At 39.8% G+C, this 23,707-nt stretch overlaps 1 protein-coding gene across 6 annotated transcripts in view; it reads left to right on the top strand.

Annotated features, from left to right (window-relative positions):
- The first annotated feature begins 424 nt into the window (after positions 1 to 424).
- Positions 425 to 23,707, top strand: part of HECTD4 (HECT domain E3 ubiquitin protein ligase 4) — a 188,896-nt gene continuing 165,613 nt past the window's right edge. For 3 of the 6 annotated variants that reach the window (XM_081286402.1, XM_081286401.1, XM_081286400.1), the window contains exon 1: positions 488 to 1,206. In XM_081286402.1, coding sequence (XP_081142528.1) covers positions 1,036 to 1,206 — 171 coding nt within the window. In that variant the 5' untranslated portion in view covers positions 488 to 1,035. Of the gene's footprint in view, positions 1,207 to 23,707 lie in introns of all 6 variants that reach the window. The other 3 variants (XR_014021088.1, XM_081286403.1, XM_081286404.1) reach the window with 3 other exon arrangements.

The following is a 23,707-nucleotide window of genomic DNA, read 5'->3' as shown; positions in this document are numbered from 1 at the left end:
ATAGCTGTTCCTTTCTTGTTTTTACAAAAATGGAATGTCATTAAGATCTTTAAGATACATTTCAGTGTTGAATATAACAGTTAAAATTACTATTAAATGCCAGGCATTGGCCTCCAAGAGTTGTTGACAGCTGCTTTACTTTCACGCTTGTTTTTCCCTCCCTCCCTCCCTCCCTCCCTTCCTTCCTTCCTTCCTTCCTTCCTTCCTTTTTTTTTGGAGTGTTTATCCATACTACACTATTCAGTAAATACTAAGTATGTACTGCACAGTTCTACCCATTGCTTATGACCGGTGTGCAATGCCTATTCTGCGTCAGGCTCTCCCCCACCCTCCTCTGCCTCTGGTGCTGTTTGGAACCCACGATCTCGAGCATGCTAGGAAACCGCTCTACCCGAGCCGCGCTTCGGATTTCTGCAAGGATCTCATTTAAACTAGACTGCAGGGTTGTGAACCTCCAAGTTCTGCTAAGGATGGGGGTATGGCCCCAGAGAGGGGTTACACCGGCGTGAGGGAAGGGGAGGTGGTGATGTCTTCTCCTAGTGCTTGCAGACCAAAGGTGACCCCGAATGGCTAGGGGAAGAAGGGGCCGGTCGGGTCAGCCCGAGGGCAAGGTGGAATGGAGGGCAAGGTGGAAAGCTGGGCGAGGTTCCGCAGCCCCAGCGCCCGGGTCCGCGGGGGCGGTGGGCGGGGCCAGGCGGGAGGGCGGGGCCTGTATTGTCCGCTCCGCGGGGCATGCCGGGAGCCCCGCCCCCAACATGGCGTCTCACTGACAGTTGGCTGCTGAGCGGCAGAGGCGGATCCTGCTCCTCAGGGCGGCGGCGGCTGTGGCAGCAGCAGGGCCGGGGTCTCCGGGGCCGGGGTGGGAGGATGGCGGCTCGGGCCGCCTAGGGCGGAGCTGCGCGGGCGAGGCGGCCGGTGGGGCGCTGCGGGCGGGCGCGGCGGCCGCTGCCATGAGCTGGTGAGCGCTGCAGCTCCTGCTCGCGTCTCCCGAGCCGGGCGTCTGTCTCTCCTCAGCGCCAACCCCTCAGCCCGGCCATGGGCTCGTCGGCGGCAGCGGCGGCGGCGGCGGCCGCGGACTCAGCGCAGTGGCTCTCGGTGAAGGAGGAGACCATCTTCCTGCACGACGGGCTGATCCGGGTCACCGACCTGGCCGAGCTGCCCAGCGAGATCCTGGGGGCCCCGGAGGCCGCCGACACGGACCTGGAGGTGAGCGCGCCGACCCCGGCCCCGCCGTGTGGCCCACCTGGGGCGCGGGCCCGTCCCCGCCGCGCCGTCCGCGAGCCGCCGCCGGCTGCCCTGCAGGTGTGTGGGCGCCGGGCGAGCAGGTGCGGCCGGGCCGCAGGTCTGCAGACCGCACGCCGCCCGCCGCCTGGCGGCCCCGCGCCCGCCGAGGATCTCATTTGTGGTTTCCTTCTGAACGTCCCGACACCCGGCATTTTATTACACCATCCCTCTGCACGGCCTGGATGCCCCGGAGGAGCCGCCGCCGTCTCCCGGGCCCTCTCTCCCCTCCCCCACAAGCCCCCTGCGCTCACTCCCAGGGCACACCCAGGTTGCTCAGCTTTGGGGACGTTTTTATTTAAACATTGCACACCCTCCCCCTGCTCTCCTTCCCAAGTTCTGTGTCGGGGTATGTGTGTATGTGTTCGGGAGAGGGTAGTAGCAGCTGCCGGTCCTCGATGGGCAATTCAGCAACTTCTCTGTGTCGTGCCTCGGATTGACACCCGGCCTTTGTCAGGGAAGCGGGGTGTAGACAGCGAGAGGGATGCTACCGCGGCCCTCCCTGCGCTCACGGTGGAGGGTCACAGGCTCCTTAGGCCGCAGGGCCTTTTTGTGTGCTCAGGGGTCGCGGAGAAGCCCAGGCTTAGGGATCCTCGGCAGGTGCAAAAGCGGGTCTCAGCAGTTGTGCTGCTGGGGTTGGGGGCAGAAGGAAACCGAATATGCCTGGTGGATGGGAACTTTCCACTGGCTTCGCTCGGTTTGATGTTTGCCTAGAGGTGGGAAAACTGGCAGTATCGTTTTATCCGCGCCGGCAGATGCTGACGCGGCTGCCATTCCACTTTGTGGGATGACATTTTGGTGTGTAGGTAGCCTGGGGTGTCATGAAATTCTTATTGTCGCAAGGAGGGCCCTCTGGGTAAGGCACAGAGAGGATGGTCTGTCTTCTGTCTATAAACGGAATGCGAGGAATCTTTTGTGTTTTGTGGTTTTCCATGCACTTTGGCTTTCAGCACAAGGAGCATTTTATAGAAATGGATTAAAACCCATTAATGTGTGTTTCTGGAAATGGCAGTGATCTGTTCGCGTTGGCTGAGACATTTGGACGTGCTTGAGATGCGAATACGTTCCACTGTATTTGTCTGGTTTTGAGGTTGCTTCAGCATTTCCGTTTTGAACTCTTAATTGACTTATTTTACAATCTGGCCACCAAAACTGAGAAGATATAAGTTGGTAGGGAATTCCTAACATGAAATTATAATTTTATTTTATTTTATTTGGGACTGTTCTATAAAAAGCAAGGTGTGTCTGAGTATCTTATCTGTCTGAAAACTCAAGGAGTATTATGCTATGACGGTGGAATCTCAATTTAATTGGCTCTGTTATATGTGAAAGGTGGGGATTGGATGCTCTTTGTGTCTTGGAGATTAATCTAAGTTCATGGAAGCAAATATAAATATGTGTATACATATATAGAGATACGGATGTGTATGAATTATTTGCAGGATCAGAACGAATAAGATTAGCTAAAATACCTGTGCCATTAAATTGGCTTTCCTAAAATGTTTACCATATATATTGTGTGAACTTGTCAGCTGTTTCACCCAAAGAATGATTTTAAAAGGATTCTCTGACCTGGTAGGTTTATTTATTTATTTTTTCTTTTAATTTGTGGTATAGCCTCTCAGAAACTAACATGTGAATGAGTGGTAAATATTTGTGACTGGCAGTAGTGAAGAACTTTTTTTTTTTTTTTTTTTCATTTCTTTCCAGGTATTATATGGGCTACATAGCATCAGAAGATAGACAGCTAAGAAAAGCTTTTGTGGCTATTAGCTTTGTTTGTGAGGGTATACTCACATTTAATTATTTAATAATGATTATGATTAAATATATCCTTTGTGTCAGGTATTATTTTTTTAAATTCTCAAAATACCTTGGGAGCTAAATCTTGTTACACATTGTAAGAGTTGTATATAGTACACTGTACAATTCTTGTATGTACAGGTGAGACAAGTAAACGTTAACAGGTATACAGCTTGCTCCAGGTGACATAGTTAGAGAGCCTGGAAATTAACCCAGTTCTGTTCATTTCAAATACATTTGCTTCTAATCAATACTTTACTCCTCCATGCATGTATGAACCCCCCCCCCATGAAACCCAGGGCCTCACCCATGCTGAACATGTACTTTCTCACTGAGCAAATATTCTAACCCTATTTGTAATTATTATTTTTTTTTAAAGAGAGAGAATTTTTTTAATATTTATTTTTTTTAGTTATTGGCGGACACAACATCTTTTGTTTGTATGTGGTGCCGAGGATCCAACCTGGGCCGAACGCATGCCAGGGGAGCCTGCTACCGCTTGAGTCACATCCCCAGCCCTATTTTTTTTTTTTTTTTTTTAAAGAGAGAGTGAGAGAGAGAGAGAGAATTTTTAATATTTATTTTTTAGTTCTCGGCGGACACAACATCTTTGTTGGTATGTGGTGCTGAGGATCGAACCCGGGCGCACGCATGCCAGGCGAGCGCGCTACCGCTTGAGCCAAATCCCCAGCCCCCCAGCCCTATTTGTAATTATTTTAAATCTCATAACTGGCTATGGTTGGTGTAATAAACAAGTATCTTTATTTCCTTCCTAACAACTGTTTCTTTTTCATATTTGAGGAAGATTAGAAGTTTATCAATTGTTTAAAGATAACTTTTTTTGTGTGGGGGGGGTACCAGGGATTGAACTCAGGGGCACTCAACCACTGAGCCACATCCCCAGCCCTATTTTGTATTTTATTTAGAGATAGGGTCTCACTGAGTTGCTTAGTGCCTCGCCATTGCTGAGCCTGGCTTTGAACTCCAGATCCTCCTGCTTCAGCCTCCTGAGCTGTTGGGATTACAGGCATGCGCCACCATTCCTGGCTACCATCCTAATCAAATGCACTCTTCTAAGCTTCGATTTCCAATGCATATTTGGTTGAAAATGGCTATTCTTTATTGGGTTTTATTGTATTGGATCCTCAGTTAACAATTTGATTACGAGGGGTGGAACCCAAACTAGTTTGAGTAATTTGTGACTGGCAACCTTAACGCTTAAGACTGTAATAGATCACAGTTTTAGAGCATGAAGGGAACTTAGAATGACCCACAGAGATAATTGTTTCCCTCATTTTAGAAAGAAATCATTCTAGATGGTTGGGAGAGATTATGACTTCTTGGTGTTATAGCATCACTAGTTATGGCAGGGCAACAAATAGACCGGGGCTTTCCTGCCTTTGAATTCTGGTGGTTTTTCCACTCTATAAGTGCTATGCAAAGTTAAATATCAATCTGAAAAAAGAATCCACTCTAAGAAGTCAATTAGCATTGATTTAGTTTTTTTTTTCTTTTTTTTTTTTTTTTGTATCAGTGATTGAACCCAGGGGCACTTATCCTTGGAGCCATATATCTAGCCCTCATTTTTTATTTTTTATTTTGAGACAAGGTCTTGCTAAGTTGCTTAGGGCTTCATTAAATTGCTGAGGCTAGCTTGAATTTGTAATCCTTCTGTCTCAGCCTCCCAAACTGCTGGGATTACAGGTGTGTGCCACCATGCTTGGCTTGAGTTAGTATTTTCATTTAAACAAGAGCAAAATGTTTGAATTAAAATTTTTCTTCCCAGTTAATTTTAGATAAGTTTTTGAAAAAGATCAATAATATTTAGTCAGAAGATTAATATAGAGCTGGAGTTATAGCTCAGTGGTAGAGCACTTGCCTAGCACATGTGAGGAACTGGGTTGTATCCTCAGCACCACATTAAAAAAAAATAAAAAATAAAGGGTATTGTGTCCATCTACATCTAAAAAATAAAAAAATTAATACAAATATTTGTGGAATTCAGAAGTGATCTCGTTTCACTCTCCTGGATGTTGAGGTTATAGCAATGGATGAAATAAAATCCTTGTCATTAAAAAGCTTATATTTAGGGGCTGGGGTTGTGGCTCAGTGGTAGAGTACTCGCCTAGCACATGCGAGGCCCTGGTTTCAATCCTTAGCACCACATAAAAATAAATAAATAAAGTAAAGGTATTGTGTCCATCTACATATATACATATATATGTATTAAAGCTTGTATTTAGTAGGAGAATATAGATAATAATAAATAATAAGTATGTGACATGTACAGTCATCCCTCAGTGTGTACTTGGGGGAATTGGTTGCAAGACCCCCTTGAATAAAGTGGTGTGGTGTTTGCATATAACAGAGGCACATTCTCCTACATTCTTTAAATAGTTTACTTATAATACTTAAAACAATGTGAATGGCAGGCAAATAGTTGTTATACTGTATGGTTTAGGGAAAATGATGAGAGGAAAAGGTTTGTACATGTTCTAGGTCTAGCTGCATGATACATAAATGACTGGCAGGGGAACCCTGCTCAAACAGTGAGTGCTGGAGCGAGACTTAGGGTCTTTGAAATGGCGGGAGGCTGCTGAGGGCATGCTTACACATCACTTCAATTGTGTGGATTCAACATAATGCTTGGTGCAAGGCAAATTCAGGTTTTGCGTTTTGGAACTCTCTGTATATTTTTCCTGAATATTTTCTATCAGTGGTTGGTTGAAACTGCAGATATGGAGGACCAGTTCGTGTGTCTGCATCCATGCAAGTGTTATGGCAGATGACAATTGTTGTGGGAAAAGAATATCTGGCTAAAGAGATGGAGAGTAATGTGGGAGGACTCTGTTTTATATCAGGTAAACAGGAAAGGAAAGCCTAGGATGGCTTTTGGGTGGAGACTTGAAGGATGTGAATATAGAATGTGGCTGCTGAAGAAAGAGCAGCCCATGCAGAGAAGACGTCCTTAGCAAGTTTGGAGCTCTTAGTCCTTGTCCAGTAAGCAGAGGGGAGAGGAGAGTGATGTGAGTGCAGGGTGCAGATCAAGTAGGGCCTTGTATGTAAGGTACTTGGATATTAGTTGAGTGGATCAAGTATGCAGAGCAAGGCATTTTCTTCTCCTGTAAAAATATCTATCTTTCTTTCTTTTTGTATTGGGGGTTGAACTCACAGGTGCTTTACCACTGGAGATAGATCCTCAACTCCTTTTGTTTTTGGTGAGACAAGATCTTACCAAACTGCCTTGAACTTGTGAGCCTCCTGCCTCAGCCTCTTGAGTGTGCACTACTGTGCCTGGCTAGAACATTAGTGTTTTTATAATAAAGGAAAAATTTAAAAACAAAATAATGGCTTATTTGTGAAGTTCCAAAAGGTTTCTGTTTTCTATTTCATATTTCTTTACAAATTCCAGTTTGGCATAGGCATTAGATAGGTAGCTAGGTAGATAAGTTGATTGCATCCCGGCTAAGATATGACTGGGCTACATCCCCAGCCCTTGTTCTCAGTCTTCATTGTTTGCTTATAAGGACCTCCCATTCCCTGCCACATATACATCCCCCAAATCAAGACTTAAACTTGAATGTTCAAATCAACTTTATTTGTGACTTCCCCAAACTGGAAACATTTTGGCTATATAGTGAATTAAATAAACAAATAAGTAAATAAATGGGTGATACATCCATACAATGGAATACTACTCAACAATAAAAAGCAACAAACTGTTAATACTCACAGCATGGATTTATGCTGAGTGGAAGAAGCCAGACAAACAAGAATAAATAATTTTAAGATTCCATTTATATGAAATTCTAGAAAATACAAATGAATCTGTAGTCATTGCCTGGATATAAAGGTGGGCAGGAAGGGATTGGAGGGAGGGATTATAGAGGAACATGAAGAGATTTTGAGGGTGTACACTTTAAATATGTGCAGTTTATTGTAGCAACTTATTACTTGAATAAACAAAACCCACGAATGCCCAGAGTGTTTTATGAATACACTTAGGACATGAAAAAGGCTAAGCAGTGTTTTTTGTTTTTCGTAAGGTTCTTGGATATTAGTTAAGTGAATTAAGTGGGCAGAGCAAAACATTTACTTGTCCTGTAAAAATAGCTTCTTTCTTTCTTTCTTTCTTTCTTTCTTTCTTTCTTTCTTTCTTTCTTTCTTTCTTCTCTCTCTCTCTCTCTCTCTCTCTCTCTCTCTCTCTCTCTCTTTCTTTCTTTTTGTACTGGGGGTTGAACTCAGTTGTCATGGAAGGGCAAAAGCATTTGGATTTGGAGTAATCAGCTGAAGTAGCCAAGGCTTTGGGAACTTACGTGAAATCTTTGAGATGATGTGTAGATATTTGTTGATCTGTTGTCCTAGGAGAATACCACTATCCTTTTTATCTTTAGGGCAAAATCCTTGGGAAAGTCTATACATACTTTATGGAATTCCAAATTTTAGATTTGGAAAAATTGAGGAATAAATTAATAAATTGCTCTTGTTGATTGGTAGCATTCTTTATCATGTAGTCAATGAGCGCTGGAGTAAGAGTCCCTGAATCTTGGTGCAGTGTTCTATGAGATTGGGCAAAAGCTCAACCAGCTCTTAGGCACATTTGGTAGCACTGAAATGTGAGAAGGAAGCATCTGAAGCCCTTGTGAGGTAGTATGGCCTGGAGTTAAAGTCACATTTAAAGAGTCAGACTGGAATTGAAATTCTAGCTCTGACCCTTGCTGGCTGTGTGACCTTGGGCAAATTCCACACCTTTCATTATCCCTGTTTCTTCTTCTGGTGTAACATCTTTGTCATCATTGTTACCATCACCATGACACCAGCACAGCATAGTTCATGCCAGTGTCTATGCTGAACGTCCACACCCATTATCTTGTTTAACCTTCATGAAAACCTTATAACCTTGTAAAACCATATAGCCTTCATGAAAACATTATCTTTTGAAAAATATAAGTGTATACATAAAAAACTAGGGCACTCTGGCACATACAGAAGTAACTTGAAGAATATCATATACATAGTGGCAAAGCTCAGGCTTAAATCCGTTATTCCGGCCCAGGGTTCATATTCTTAAACTTAGTGTAAAGATTAATAATAATAATGCTTATAATAATAACAAATAGGGTTAATGTAAGAAATAAAAATGGAAGTGATTATTTTTTATTTTTTTTAAGTTTTTTTTTTTTTTTAGTCATAGATGGACACAATATCTTTATTTATTTTTATGTGTGCTGAGGACCAAACCCAGTGCCTCACGCATTCGAAGCAAGTGCTCTACCAATGAGCTACAACCCCAGTCCTGGAAATGATTATGTATTTGAAGTGTATTGACTCTTTATTTTTTTTAAATTTATTTTTATTTATTTATTTATTTATTTTTTTAGTTGTTGATAGTCCTTTCTTTATTTTACGTGGTGCTGAGAATTGAACCCAGTGCTTCACACATGCCAGGCAAGTGTGCTACCACTGAGCCCCAGCCCCAGCCCTAGCCCTTGACTCTTTTTATAAAGTGCTATGTTGTTTTATGCATATTAGTCAGCTGCTTTTTATAAATGAAAGCAAAATTCTTATTAACATATTAAAAAAAAAGATTTCTCTGGAATTTTCTTCCTTCCCAACTGGGTTTGCATTAGCTAGGCAGATGAGATAATAGTCTTCATTTCAGCTTTTCTCCAATTGTATTTCTAAAGTCTTGCTAAATAAATCAGCTTTGATTATTATCTGCCTTCTTGGCTTCCATATTGACTGTTACAAAATACCTTCTGTTGGCTAAGGCTACTGGGTAGGTTGTCATGCACCTGTTCTTTCATAGGTTATAAAGTGCCTGTGGTGATAATTATGAAAGGGATGTAGATTTCTGAGAGTTTCCCATGCTTTCTCTTCCCTCCTCTTCTTTCCATTTTCTATAACAGTGGTCATAGGGTGGACACAAGGAGTGTAGTCTGCAAGAAATTTAGTCAATAGTGATACACAAACGTAGATAACAGCAGATGAAGCCAGGTTTGGTGGCGCAATTGTAATCCCAGCTACTTGGAGGCTGAGGTAGGAAGATTAAAAGTTCAAGACCTGCCTGGGCAATTTAGTAAGACTTTGTCTCAAAATAAAAAGGGCTGGAATATAGTTCAATGGTAGAGTGTCCCTGGGTTCAATCCCCAGTAGTCCCCCAAAACAAAACAACAACAGCAAACCCAGCAGGTAGTCAGGTATGGGACAAGTACAGTTATTTCAAAAGGAGAGAAGACTGCAGAAATTGTATTATTTTTTTTGTATTTTTGGTTACGCTGGGGATTGAACTTAGAACCTGAGCATGCTAGGCAAGTGCTCCACCCCTGAGTAACATCCCCATCCCTTTTTATCTTTTATTTAGAGACAGAGCCTCACTGAACTGCTTAGGACTTTCAAAGTTAGGTTGCTGAGGCTTGCTTTGAACTTGTGATACTCCTGCCCAGCCTCCTTAGTCTTGGGATTACAGGCAGGTACCATCTTGCAGGTTCCCTCATCCTTTTTTAAAAAATATTTATTTTTACTTGTAGTTGGACACAATACCTTTGTTTTATTTATTTTTACGTGGTGCTGAGGATGGAACCCAGAGCCTGGCATGTGCTAAGTGAGTGCTCTACCACTGAGCCACAACCCCGGCCCCTCCCTCATCCTTTTTATAAGGACACTTGTGATTACATTTAATTTATGGCCCACTCAGATTATGGAAATCCCCATCCCCAAATCCTTAATCACATCTGTAAAGTCCCTTTTGCCATCAAAGCTCCTGTTCATAGTTCCAGAGATCAGACGTGGAAGGTGTCATTTTTAGTTAGGTGTTTTGGGAGTTTTCAGTTTTTCTTTTGCAAACCAGTCCTTCAGTGCACATCATTGCATGTCCATGGGTGCACATGTGATAGTATTTCTCTAGGGTATATCCTTAGAGGTAGAACTGCTGGGTTCTAGGTGACCATTTTAATAAATACTACCAAATTGTTCTCCCAAATGGCTGTGCCAGTTTCTACTCCCAGAATCAGTGTTTCATGGGACCGCTTTTCTTCACACCCTTGTGGAGACCATTTTAGAATTCAAGAGTTTGCTTAAAATTTTTCATTTTACTTAAGCCAGTGGCTCTCACTCCATAGATGACATTATGTATCACTGCTATTTCTTCAAATCTGCTATTTTTATAGTAGGCATAATTGGGTATCTGGAAATGCATGCCAAACCCTGGTCAGCTGTAAGAGCCAGAGTTTTCCCTTGGTGCCATCCAGCTCTTATCAGTTCACTTCAGGACCTCTCTGCTTGATCTCCTTCAGCTCCTGGCACAACCTCATTTGGGTCAGTAATCCAGTTAATACAGTCCATGTCCATATATAGGCAGGAAAGAAGATGACTTCTTAGTCTGTGATGTTTGGGGACGCTGCCAGAGGCCAGCAGAGCCAGGGAGCTGCTCTCACCAGGCTGAGATGCCTTGGTTTTTGAAGTATGCTCAGAGTGCACAGCACTTGTTTTAACAATTTGGACTCAGATTCCCTTAAAAGTTTCTCTGTTCCATATTAATATAATGAGTAGTTCCACATTTTTGAACCTGATATTAAGTGAATTGTATTTTGTGATATGCAAAACTTTGTGTGGGGGATGGGGACAGTACTGGGAATTAACCCAAGGCCTTGAGATGCTAGACAGATCTCTATCAGCCCTTTTTCATTTTTTGTTTTGAGACAGAGTCTCATTCAGTTGCTGAGGCTGCACTCAAACTTGCCATCCTCTTGCTGCAGCCTCCCGAGTAGCTGGGGTTACAGGTGTGTGCCACCATGCCCAGCTGCAAAATCTTTTAGATTATAAAAAATAATACATGAATACTGTAGAAAATATTAAAAAATATGCGAGACACTGTTTAAATAGCCTGGAATTGCATCAGCTAGAAAAAAATATTATTTTTAAAATTTTGAACCCAATACCTTTATTTTAGTTATTGAGTTTTATGTGATGCTGAGAATTGAACCCAGTGCCTTGCACGTGCTAGGCACATGCTAGGCAAGTGCTTTACTGCTGAGCCACAATCCCAACCCCCCAAATTAATTTTTAATTATGTTCTTCAAATCATTCTTTAGTATACCAAACTGGCATTATATACTATGTATTGTATTCTTACTGGATACATTTTGTTGGATTCTATTTAAAACAATTTTTAATGGCTATATAGTAGTGTCGTGCACCCCCACCTCCCAGTTTCAGAACTTGGGGTAATGGGGCACTACCAGTGAGCTGCATCCCCAACTCTTTGTGTTTTCTATTTTGGGAAAAGGGTCTCATTGGATTGCCCAGGCTGCCCTGGAACTTGCCATTCTCCTGCTTCAGCTTCTAGACTAGCTGGGATTATGGGCAAACACCACCATGCTTGGCTACACAATAGTTTTTGGATGACTATGATTGTTTTTTATTTTACTACTATTACTTTAAATCTGTTATTATAAAGATAATACCAATTTATAGAAAGTTAAATGATTTTTAGTGCTTAGAGTCATTGTTTGATAAAAAGCTTGGTGAATTTTAAATTTGTAGCTAATAAAGTGTGTTTCTGCAACCTACTACTGTTGACAAGTTACAGTATAAAGGTATTTAAATAGTACTATATAATTCCTCTCCTAATAACATTGAACATATATGTGGAGCTTTGAGTTTAGAAAGTGCTATTACATACATATATGGGATAATTAATGTTCCATGATGGGACACATCAGAGTGCACAAATTTGAATCCCTAGTGTTTCTACTAAAACCCGCAGTTGGATGAATTACTAGGTCAGAGTACAGTATGTAGCAATTTTAGATTAACAGTAAGGAGATACATAATTTGCAAACTATTTTATGCAAAAATTGTTTATTTAGTAATGCTAATAACTACAGATGCTTTAAGTAGTGGTTTTATACCAACAAAATATTAACATTCAGCTTGTATTTGTAATGGATCTTTTCTGTGTTTACTGTGCTTGCTTTGTGCTCTGTAGTTTGCATTACTGATTTCATATGAACAATAGGTGTAGCTATTTACTGGACTGAGTAGAAAATCAGGACCTTTGTCTTTGTTGATATGTTTGGTTTTCTTACTGTTGAAATAAGAATAGAAGAAGAATCTGTGTCAACATATTTGCATTTAAACAGTGGTACATAATAGAACTAACTATCTTTATTTCTTTTTTTTTAGTTTGTTCTTTTTAGTTATACATGACAGTAGAATGTATTTTGGCAAATTATACATACATAGAGTACATAACTTATTCTATTTAGGATCCCATTCTTGTGGTTGTACATGATGTGGAGTTACCCTGGCTATGTATTCAAATACAAGGCTAGGGAAGTTATGTCTGATTAATTCTACTGTCTTTCCTATTCCCCTCCCTCCTCCCTTACTTCATTCCCCTTTGTCTAATCCAGTAGATTTCTATTCTTCTCCTCCACATCCTCCCTTGTTTGGGTCAGCATCCACATATCAGAGAGAACATTTGGCCTTTGGTTTTGGGGGACTGGCTTATTTCATTTAGCATGATAGTTTCCAGTTCCATCCATTTACTGACAAATGCCATTATTTCTTTCTTCTTTACAACTGAGTAATATTCCATTGTGTATTTATACCATACTTTCTTTTTTTAAAAATTTTTTTATTAGTTGCTCAAAACATTACAATGATCTTGACATTTCATACATTTGATTCAAATGGGGTACATAATCTTATTTTTCCATGTGTACAGATTGCAGGATCACATTGATTATACAGCCACGTTTATACATAGGGCCATACTAGTGTCTGTTGTATTGTGCTGCCCTTCTTCTTTATCCAGTCACTTGTTGAAGGACACTATGTTGTTTCCATCCTTAGCTATTGTGAGTTGAGCTGCTATAAACATTGATGTAGCTGTGTCACTATAGTATGCTGTTTTTAAGTCCTTTGGGTATAGACCGAGGAATTGGGTAACTGGGTCAAATGGTGGTTCCATTCTAAGTTTTCTAAGGAATCTCCATACTGCTTTCTATAGTGATTGTACCAATTTGCAGTCCCACCAACAATGTATGAGAGTACCTTTCTCCCCACACTCTCACTAACATTTATTATTACTTGTATTCTTTATAATTGTCATTCTGACTGGGGTGAAATGGAATCTCAGTGTAGTTTTAATTTGCATTTCTCTAATTGCTGGAAATGTTGAGCATTTTTTCATGTATTTTTTGACCATTTGATCTCTTCTAAGAAGAATTTGTTCAGATCCTTTTCTCATTTTTGATTGCATTATCGATTTTTCAGGTGTTGAGTTTTTTGAGTTCTTTATATAATCTGGAGGGTAATGCTCTTTCTGAGGTACAGGTGGTAAAAATTTTCTCCCATTCTGTAGGCTCTCTGTTCATGTTCATGTTCTTGATTGTTTCCTTTGTGTGTGTGTGTGTGTATGTGTGTGTGTGTGTGTGTGTGTGAAGAAGCTTTTCGGTTTGATGCCATCCCATTTATTGATTCTTGATTTTACTTCTTGAACTTTAGGAGTCTTATTGAGGAAGTTGATCCCTAAGCCATTATGATGGAGAGTTGGGCCTACTTTTTCTTCTAGTAAGTGCAGGGTCATTTGTCTAATGCCTAGGTCCTTAATCTACTTAGAGTTGAGTTTTGTGCAGGGTGAGAAATAAGGGTTCAATTTTTCATTCTATTACATATGGATTTCCAGTTTTCTCAATACCATTTGTTGAAGAGGCTATCTTTTTTCCAATGTAAGTTTATGGAAAAAATGTATGTCTGATTAATTCTACTGTCCATCCTATTCCCCTCCCTCGTCCCCTCCCTTCCCTTCATTCCCCACTGTATGTCTAGGATGAGATAACTGTATTTATGTGGATGTGTCTTTGTGTCTTCTATTCTGTTCCATTGGTCTTCATGTCTGTTTTGGTGCCAATACCATGCTGTTTTTGTTACTATAGCTCTGTTCTTTATTTCTTGATATCAGTTCCTACCAAATCATTAAGTTATAGTGTAATTGTAAAACAGTTTATAGGTTATTTAATCTAAAAAGAGGAAATACGGGTAAAAAGTTCAAAATATGTTTAGAGACTTTGGGGAAAGGGTGTTTTGATGAACTTATAATAAAGAAAAGTTTATTTTCCCAAGGGGATATTCCCTACCCCCAAGACTTTATGGTTGGTAAACTTTAAAATAAATTTTTTCTTAAATTTTTGTAGTGCTAGGGATTGAACCCAAGACCTCACACATGCCAGAGAAGCACTTTACCATAGAACTACATCTCTAGCTCCCTGTAGAGATTCTTTTTAAATTTTTTTTAGTTGTCAAAGGATATTTTTTTTATTTATACGTGGTGCTGAGAATCAAACCCAATGCTTCACACATGCTAGGCAAGTGCTCTACCACTGAACCCCAACCCCAGTGCCCCTGGAGGGATTCTTATCCTGAATAGAATTCCCAGGGTTTATGAACTTGGATGGGAACAGTAAAAATTCATTTTTACTTTCACATACTTTTAGCTGAAATTCAGCATTTCCTCCAGTTATGAATGTAGTCAACAAACCTCCATAGAATTGGCAGAACCTGTGACTTTGCAACAAGCATTATAGGTATTATTTTATCATATTGCAGTTGTTGAACTGTCTTAAAGTATGGTTTATGCTCACTATTGCTTAGGAAATATGGTAATTATTAGATCTTGTTATCCAATGTGCTGATAAATGAAGCTCCTATGTTATGATGTCATAGGTTTGTTGAAATATTTTGGTAACTGTATTTAAGTGTACTATGACAGGTTTCTTATAATCCCATATTTTGGTTTTGGTTTTGACTTTTGTTGTTGCTGGGGTGGGGGAGGTGCTGGGGAGCAAATGCAGGGCCTTGAGTATGTTAGGCAAGTGGGTGTTCTGACTTTGCCCATTTGTCAAATATCCTGTCATTTACAATGAAGTTTTATTTATTTATTTATTTGTGTGTGTGTGTGTGTGTGTGTGTGTGTGTGGTGCTGGGAATTGAACTCAGGACTTTGTGCATGTGAGGCAAGTACTCTACCAACTGAGCTATATCCCCAGCCCTGAAGCTGGGTTTTTTAAGAAAATAAAATATCTGATAAAATGACTTTTTTTAAAAGCCCAATTTTCTCCCCTCCCCTTTGTCTGAAGAGAATGTTGGTCAGCTGAAGGTATGTGAAAAAAATTTCAGTAACACTTTATATTGGTGTCTTATACTTCTAATTGAAAACCATTTTAAACAGGTGGCCCCAGGCAGTAACAGTTGCTATCCCCAGAGAAACATTGTTTTTAAAGTCCGAAGTTCATTTTACTTTCATCTTCTCTATAGAGTACTCTTGTGGTTTCTTTTATTGTTCAATTGTTACTTTACATTTGCTGCTGACAGGTTTCAGGAGTTTTGCTTAAACAATCTCCAGAATTGTGCTGTTCAGTTGGTTGCCATTGCCCACATGTGGCTGCTGAGTACCTGGAACATGGCTAGTCAGAAATGAAATATGCTGAAAATATAATGCATAGAGTACTTGGACGACATCATGCCAAAAAAAGGAGAAAGATCCCATTAATATCAATATTACTTTATATTAGTTAAATGTTGAAATGATAATATATTGGATGTGATGGGTTAAGTAAAATATGACTTAAATTTTAAAACATCAAAATTAATTTTATATCTATCTATCTATCTATCTATCTATCTATCTATCTATTTATGCAGTGCTGGGGATTGAATCCAGGGGTGCTCTACCACTGGGTTACATTCCCAGCCCTGTAATTTTTTTTTTTTTTTTTTTTTTTTTTTTTTTTAATTTTGAGACAGGGTCTCACCAAGTTACCCAGGCTGGCTTCAAGCTTTGGATTCTTCTGCCTCAGCTTCCCAAGAACTGGGATTGTCACTGGAGAGAAATGTCTTTGGAGAAGGGTCCAAGGAGTTCTGGAGGGAAGGGGGAATTGGACTCAGAATCGGCTGAGTTCTTGGCCTATTTGATGGGAAAGAATTTCAGCACATCCCAGACAAAGGCATAGACAGAGGTTTATTTAGGAGGTAGATACATATTCAAGGGGGGTTGCAGAGTGTTTCGAGAATGGAAAGCCTCTCCTTGGGGCGGGGGGGTGGTGGTGCAGTATTTACAGAGGGCTGTATTTAGGGGCTGCACTGCAGGTGGAGCTAGGGTGGAGTGGCAGTTTCCCCTATAGCTTACATATTTCCCACATTTTAAGAGCTCTGCTTTCTGCATTTCAGTGACTTTTGGGAGTTTCCTTTGAGACTTAGCATATATCTCTCTCTTTATCCTAAATCCTTATCCCAGGATTATAGCTGAGCCCATTGGGTAGGTTTGTTATCTTTATTAATGTGGCTACTAAAAAATATTAATTTTTTTCTTTTTTTAATTGATTTTATTATTTTTTGAAATACATGACAACAGTGGAATGCATTACAATCCTTATTACACATATAGATCACAATTTTTCGTATCGCTGTATATAAAATATGTTCACGTCAATTTATGCCACTATACATGAACTAAAAAATATTAAATTTTTGTATGTGTTTTATATATTTCTTTTGGATAGTGTTCCTTTAGACAGATTGGCCAACTTGTCCTTAGGGCCATATCAAGATAACTTTTTCTCAGTAAAAAGCTCTTTAGTTGTTGTTTTGTTTGTTTTGGTATTGGGTATTGAATGTGGGGTGCTTTACTACTGAGCTGTTTCCCTGTCTTTTTTTTTTTTTTTTTTTGAGACAGGATCTCATTAAGTTGTTGAGGCTGGCCTCAAGCTTGTGATTGTCCTGCCTCAGTGTCCCAAGTTGCTGGGATTACAGGTGTAAACCACCACACCTGCTTAGAGAAATAGTTTTTTTTTTTTTAAGAGAGAGTGAGAGAGGAGAGAAAGAGAGAGAGAGAGAGAGAGAGAGAGAGAGAGAGAGAGAGAGAGAGAATTTTTAATATTTATTTTTTAGTTCTCGGCGGACACAACATCTTTGTTTGTATGTGGTGCTGAGGATGGAACCCGGGCCTCACGCATGCCAGGCGAGCACGCTACCGCTTGAGCCACATCCCCAGCCCGAGAAATAGTTTTAATAAACAGAGAAGCTGGGCATGGTGGTGCATGTCTATAATCCCAGCTACTCAGGAGGCTACAGTAGGAGGATTGCCAAATTTGGGGTCAGCCTGGGCAACTTAGACCCCTGTCTCAATATTAAAAAAATTAAAAAGGTCTGGATAAATTATTCAGTGTTAAAGCACCCCTGGGTTCCAACCCCAGTGCTGGGGTGGTGATGGAGGTGGGAAATAGTGGGAATATTCTCTTTAAAAATGCTATAGTAGGGGCTGGGGTTGTATCTCAGTGGTAGAGCACTTAGCTGGCACATGTAAGGCACTGGGTTTGATCCTCAGCACCACATAAAAATAAAAAAATAAAGGTATTGTGTCCATCTACAACTAAAAAAATACGGGGGCGGTGGGGGGGAGAATGCTATAGTACACATCTGTAACCATCTAGCTTTATTTATTATAAGTCAGAATGAGAGACTTTAGAAGAGACTTTGTTTAAATTGATGGGATTATTTTGCTGTTTGTGTTATACACATAATTAAAATCATGTTTATGGCCATGTGTAATGTAGTATATAAATTATCTGTATATTTAGAAATTTTAGACAGCACATGATTCAAAATTTCTAAGGTTTCCTACAGATGCAGCTCAGTGATAGAACACTTTTGTAGCATGCCTGAGGCCCTGAGTTTGATCCCCAGCTTCAAAAAACAAAACAAACAAAATTGAAAGTTTGAAAAGGGAATACAGGGGCAAGGCTTCACATCCTTCCCACTCCCAATCCCAATAACAGCCAGCATTACTAGCTGCCTAGGTCCCCCAGGGACAGTTAGTGCGCACACAAGTGATACATTAGTCTGATTTGCTGGTCTCCCCTTTCCTCTGTTCTAACCTAACCACCTTAGCCTGTTGGTGTTGTAATAGCAGGACTGAAAGGCTCCCATCCTCAGGGCCTTCCTCTTCCCTCTGGATGAAGTTAGCTTCCGTAAAGCCACCACCAGGTGGGTAATAGAGCTGGCATTTTTGAGACTATTAAAGAATGAAATTATTATTTTTTATTTATTTATTAGGTGTAGATGGCCACAACATAATGCCTTTATTTTTATGTGGTGCTGAGGATCAAACCCCGGGCCCTGCCCGTGCTAGGCGAGTACTCTACCGCTGAGCCACAATCCCAGCCCAAGAATGAAATTCTTAAAACTTAGCATGTTGAAAAATAAGTGAAAAACAGTGACATTACTCAGGAAAACTTAAGCCCTGTTTACAGATAAGTGGGGAAGTTTTGAAACAACTGGAACAGTGACTCTTTTCAAATAAATATATATAGTTGTTTTAGCACAGTCCCAGTGAGTACAGATAGATCTTTCAAGGACCATAGCAAAAGAGACAGGGGACCTTTAGCTCAAAGGCTTACTGATTGCAAGACTGTTTGGTAATTCTTTAATAATTGGGGATACACCATGTTAACTGGACCTAGAACAATTCTCCTAAATTTTGATATGGCAGGTTCATCTCCTCTTTCTCCAAGCAATTATGTCAGTACTAAAAAAGTCACCCTTCCTGCTTCTGGAGTTAGGCACTTATATGTTAAATAAGTATTTAACATATTTGATACAACATTAGTGTTTTTTTTTTGTTTTGTTTTGTTTTGTTTTTTTTGTGATGCTGGGGGCTGAACCCAAGGCCTTGTGCATGCAAGGTAAGCACTCTACCAACTAAGTTATACCCCCAGCCCAACATTAGTTTTTAAATATGTATAAAACTCTGTATTACATGGTTCTTTGCTTTGCCTATCATTTTTGGAATGCATCTTAACACGTGGGGTCATACAGATTATTGTGCCCTCTGGGACTCAGAAGGATAGTGTGCTGAGTCAGTGACAAATAACCTGGTACTCCAAAATGCTGCGCCTCTGGCAGATATATACAGATATAGAGAGGGAGCCCAGGCCTAGGTGGCAACACATCTAGCCAGCTTTTAGCCCAGCTCTTTTAGCCCAGCTCTTCTCTATCAATGAGAAGACTTAAAGGAAATATATGAGGTAACATACTCAACAGCGACTGGCACGTGGCATTTAAAAATGAAAAAAAAAATGTCTGTGAGATACAAGTTTTGCTATTAAATGCTCATTATAGTTCAGATATTGGACTTCTCAAGTTTTGTTGGCATGGTGCATTCTAAAATCATGTGTCATCACGGATAAATAGATAATATCCCTAACGTTCTTTAAAACCTGGAAAAAAGAGATCCTTATTTTTATTTACATATAGTTGAATAAAAGTAGATATTTGTCTTGATCTTGATTTCAACAGGAATAATATTGTTGGTTATTTTGCTAGGAACAGATGAGACTAAATGTAATTTCTCCAAATTGCATTGAAACAATTCTTATGATTTTTATAATTTTCTCTTATACATTCTTTTTTATATAGGCGTCTTCTCTCTTTTATTCTTTCATATATTGGGCATAAAAGGTCAAGGTATTTCCTTATTGAGAGTTGCCCCTCAGAATATTATTCTTGGGCTGGGTGTGATGGTGCTCACCCAGGTGGTACACACCTGTAATCCCAGAAGTTTGGGAGGCTGAGGCAGGAGGATCACAAGTTCAAAGCCAGCCTCAGCACTTAGCAAGGCCTTAAGCAACTAAGTGAGGCTGTCTCAAAAATAAAAAATAAAAGGGCTGGGAAGGTAGCTCAGTGGTAAAAGCACCCAAGGGGCTCTCACCCCAGTACCACAATAAATGAATGAATAAATAAAAAAATAAGTAAACAAAACAAGCAAGCAGAAATCATTTCTAGTTCATAAGTCAAGAAAAAACTATTGTTGCACTTGTGTACATTCCTTTCTCTTAATTTTCTTTGGGCCCTGTAGCAGCATGTGCATACCACCTGAGGTTCTTGTTAAATTTTAGTTTGGTTCAGTGATTCTAGGGTGGGACCTGACATTTTATTTATGTATGAACCATATTTTGTTTAACTGACTGCCTTATTTTGTTCCTCCTAAAAATAATCTTGTGAAATAGTATAGGAATTATCTTTTAGAGAAGAGAACACTGAGGCTTTGCAGTTAAAAAATAAAATAGATTTTAGTAGATGTTTATTGAGTTGGAGGCCTAGAATTATAATGATGCCATCCATACCATATGCCAGCATTTTGTAAGTGACAAGTAATATGATAGGGTTCTGAAACAGTGAATCTGGGAGTCTTTGAATACTATTTAATGTTTTGTTGTTTTGTTTTGGGTTTTGGTACTGGGTTTGATTCCTGAAGTGCTCTATCATTCAGCTATGCCCCTAGCCCTTTTTATTTATTTATTTATTTATTTATTTTGAGACAGGGTCTCCTTACATTGCCGGCCTTGAATTTATGATCCTTGTGCCTCAGCCTCCCTCCTGAGTCACTAGGATTACAGGCAGGCTCCCTGCACCCTGCAGTGTTTAATCTTTTTATCTTTGTTATATAGGTCTCTACTTTGGTAAAGAATGTTTTGTATTGTTTTTGGTACTGTGAATTGAACCTAGGACAGCTTTACCAATGAGCTAAGTCACCAGCCATTGTTTAAAATTTTTATTTTGAGACAGGGTCTTGCTGAGTTGCTTAGAGCCTCACCAAGGTGCTAAGGTTGGCTTTGAACTTGGGCTCCTCCTGTCTCAGCCTAACTAGTAGCTGGGATTACAGGCATGAACTACCATGCCTGGTTAAGAATGTCTAAAAATTTATTTAACCATTTTTTTTTTTAAATCACATGGACTTAATGTCCAATTTTCAGAGATTAATATATAAGAAAATTACATCCCCATCCTGAATGCTCCCAAATAACTACCGTGGTAATTGGTGTTCATTTTTTCTTCTTTTGAGATGGAGTCCTTGTATTATCTAGGTTGGTCTTCAACGTCTTCCTGGGGCAGAGATGCTCCTCCTGCCTAAACCTCCCAAGTAGTTAGGCCTATAGGTACGGGCCACCATGTCTGATTACTAATGGTATTTCTTACTTGGCTATATTTCCTCAGTGACAGTATTTGCTTCTCAGTTAAATTTCGATTCCTCTTCTCTGAGCTTATTTTTCCCATTCTTTCTTTCTTTCTTTTTTTTTTTTAAGTAAGTTTTCCTCTTACTCTATTTGTGTGAAGAGAATGGGTGCCATTAGGAATGTGGGTTTTACTTTCCAGTCACATCACATCTTAAGCTTTTATAGTCATAGAACTTGTAGAGCTGAAAATGTCTTGAGATCACTTAATCCAGCTTTTTGTTCAGAAGATACTGAGTTCCTTTGGTCTATCATGGTCGATACTGAGAAGTTGGTGGCTTTTAAAATTTCTCTGGAAAATTCAATAGGTTACGTAGAGCAGAGCTTCTCAAAGTGTGATCCATGTACTGGGAACCATTTGTTACTCTGGTGACAAGATATATACAAAGATGGAGAGGAAATACTTAGAAACTTCAAAGTTTGCTATCTGGGCAGCCTAATAATAAAACTTAAGACTTATATTTTTTATGTCCTATTTTTCACTTTTTAAAAAATGATTGATTTTGTTTACATTGTATAAAAATATTATTCTACAGTAGATTGAAAGAAAATAAGACAAACAAAAAAACTTGATTTTTTAGCATAGTGTGTGAAGCACTGATGTAGAATATCCAACACAGTGTCATGTAGAAGTCTCTTCTGCCAGTTTTCAAGTACAAATAACTGTGGGTTTTTTTTTCTTTTATCTTAAAAAATATTAGTTCTGGGCTGGGGATGTGGCTCAAGCAGTAGTGCGCTCGCCTGGTATGCGTGCGGCCCGGGTTCGATCCTCAGCACCACATACCAACAAAGATGTTGTGTCCGCCGAGAACTAAAAAAATAAATAAATATTTAAAAAAAAAATATTAGTTTTGCTGTAGTTTGAAGAGAGATTTATACATGGTAGAAATGTAATACATATTTATTCTGATCTTGGAGATACTCATTTAATGTGTTACTATACCCCTAGCTCAGTAAGGTTGGAAAAACTTAAGCTAGTAAGCTATATCCAAAATATTTGAATATGTCATGGCAATATTTGTATGTTACCATCTTGGATAAGAGAAGGAAACGACCTAGTGAGAGAAGTATTGGGACTGGGGTCAGATTTCTTGTCATTTAGCTTTTGGAAAGCACATAGTTGTAACATTATTTAGTGTTCATTTCTATTTTAATGTAATTTTGTGTCATTTGTAATGCCTCTTTTAGTTTTAGCAATCATCCCATGTTCTTTGGAATTAGAGTAGCCTTCTCCTGGTTTCTTTTTTTGGGGTGGGGATAACCAGGGATTGAACTCAGGAATATTCAACCACTGATCCACATCCCTAGCCCTGATCCTTCTATTTGTATTTTATTTAGAGGCTGGGCCTCACTGAGTTGCTTAGTGCCTCGCTGTTGCTGAGGCTGGCTTTGAACTGGCTATCCTCCTGCCTCAGCCTCCCAAACTCCTGGGATTACAGGAGTGCATCGACACATGGCCTCCTGATTTCTTAATCAAATTGTAGGTGAGCATATCTGTGACATAATAGACATAGACTATCAGAGGCTGTGAACTTAAGTGGTGTTCACAGGTTTGAGGGACATAACTTCATACTACTCAGGATCATGAAATTGTCACTCCCTATTTAATAGTAGAAAGGTCAGTGACGAAGCAAGTGACTGTCCATCCCCTAAAAGGCACCTCTTTTTAGAATTCTGTTTACAATCTAAGAATCCTTAAAAATAAGATTCCTTTTACTTACTACATTTCACTTTGGCAAATTTTAAATCCTCTACTTGAACATTGTATATGATGTCTACATAATATGATTAATCTTTTTCCATATGATGAAATGGAATGACACATTTATTTTTCAAAATTTTATTTGGCAAATCCCTCTTCTTCCTTTTTTTTTTTTTTTTTTTTTTTGGTGGTACTGGGGATTGAACCCAGGGCCTTGTGCATGCTAGGCAAGCACTCTACCAACTGAGCTATATCCGCAGTCCCCAAGTCCTTCATCTTATGTTTATTTAAATATAGGTGAATATTTTATCTGTAGGGCAGCTATTCATCTTTTTTTTTTTTTTTTTTTTTTTTTTAGAGATTGTGAGAGAGGAGAGAGAGAGAGAGAGAATTTTTTAATATTTATTTTTTAGTTCTCGGCGGACACAACATCTTTGTTGGTATGTGGTGCTGAGGATCGAACCCCGGCCGCACGCATGCCAGGCAAGCGCGCTACCGCTTGAGCCACATCCCCAGCCCCTCATCTTTGTTTTGAAACTAGTTTTCTTTTTTTTTTTTTTTAATGGTACCAGGGATTGAACCCAGGGGTGCTTAACCACTGAGCCACATCCCTATCCCTTTTTATTTTGAGACAGAGTCAGCTAAATTGCTGAGGCTGGCTTTGAACTTGCAGTTCTCCTGCCTCAGCCGCCCAAGTCACTGGGATTACAGGGTGTGCCACCACATCTGGGTTGAAACTAATTTTTATTTGTACAAAGCTCAAATTTTTAAGGTATATGATGTTTGAAATTGAGTTAGGATTTGAGATAACCAACACATAGTCTCCTTCATGGCTATTAAATTATAT

The sequence above is a fragment of the Spermophilus citellus genome (assembly GCF_964194105.1).
Source record: "Spermophilus citellus genome assembly, chromosome: 3".
Lineage (NCBI taxonomy): Eukaryota > Metazoa > Chordata > Mammalia > Rodentia > Sciuridae > Spermophilus > Spermophilus citellus.
This window is presented reverse-complemented; position numbering and strand designations above follow the sequence as displayed.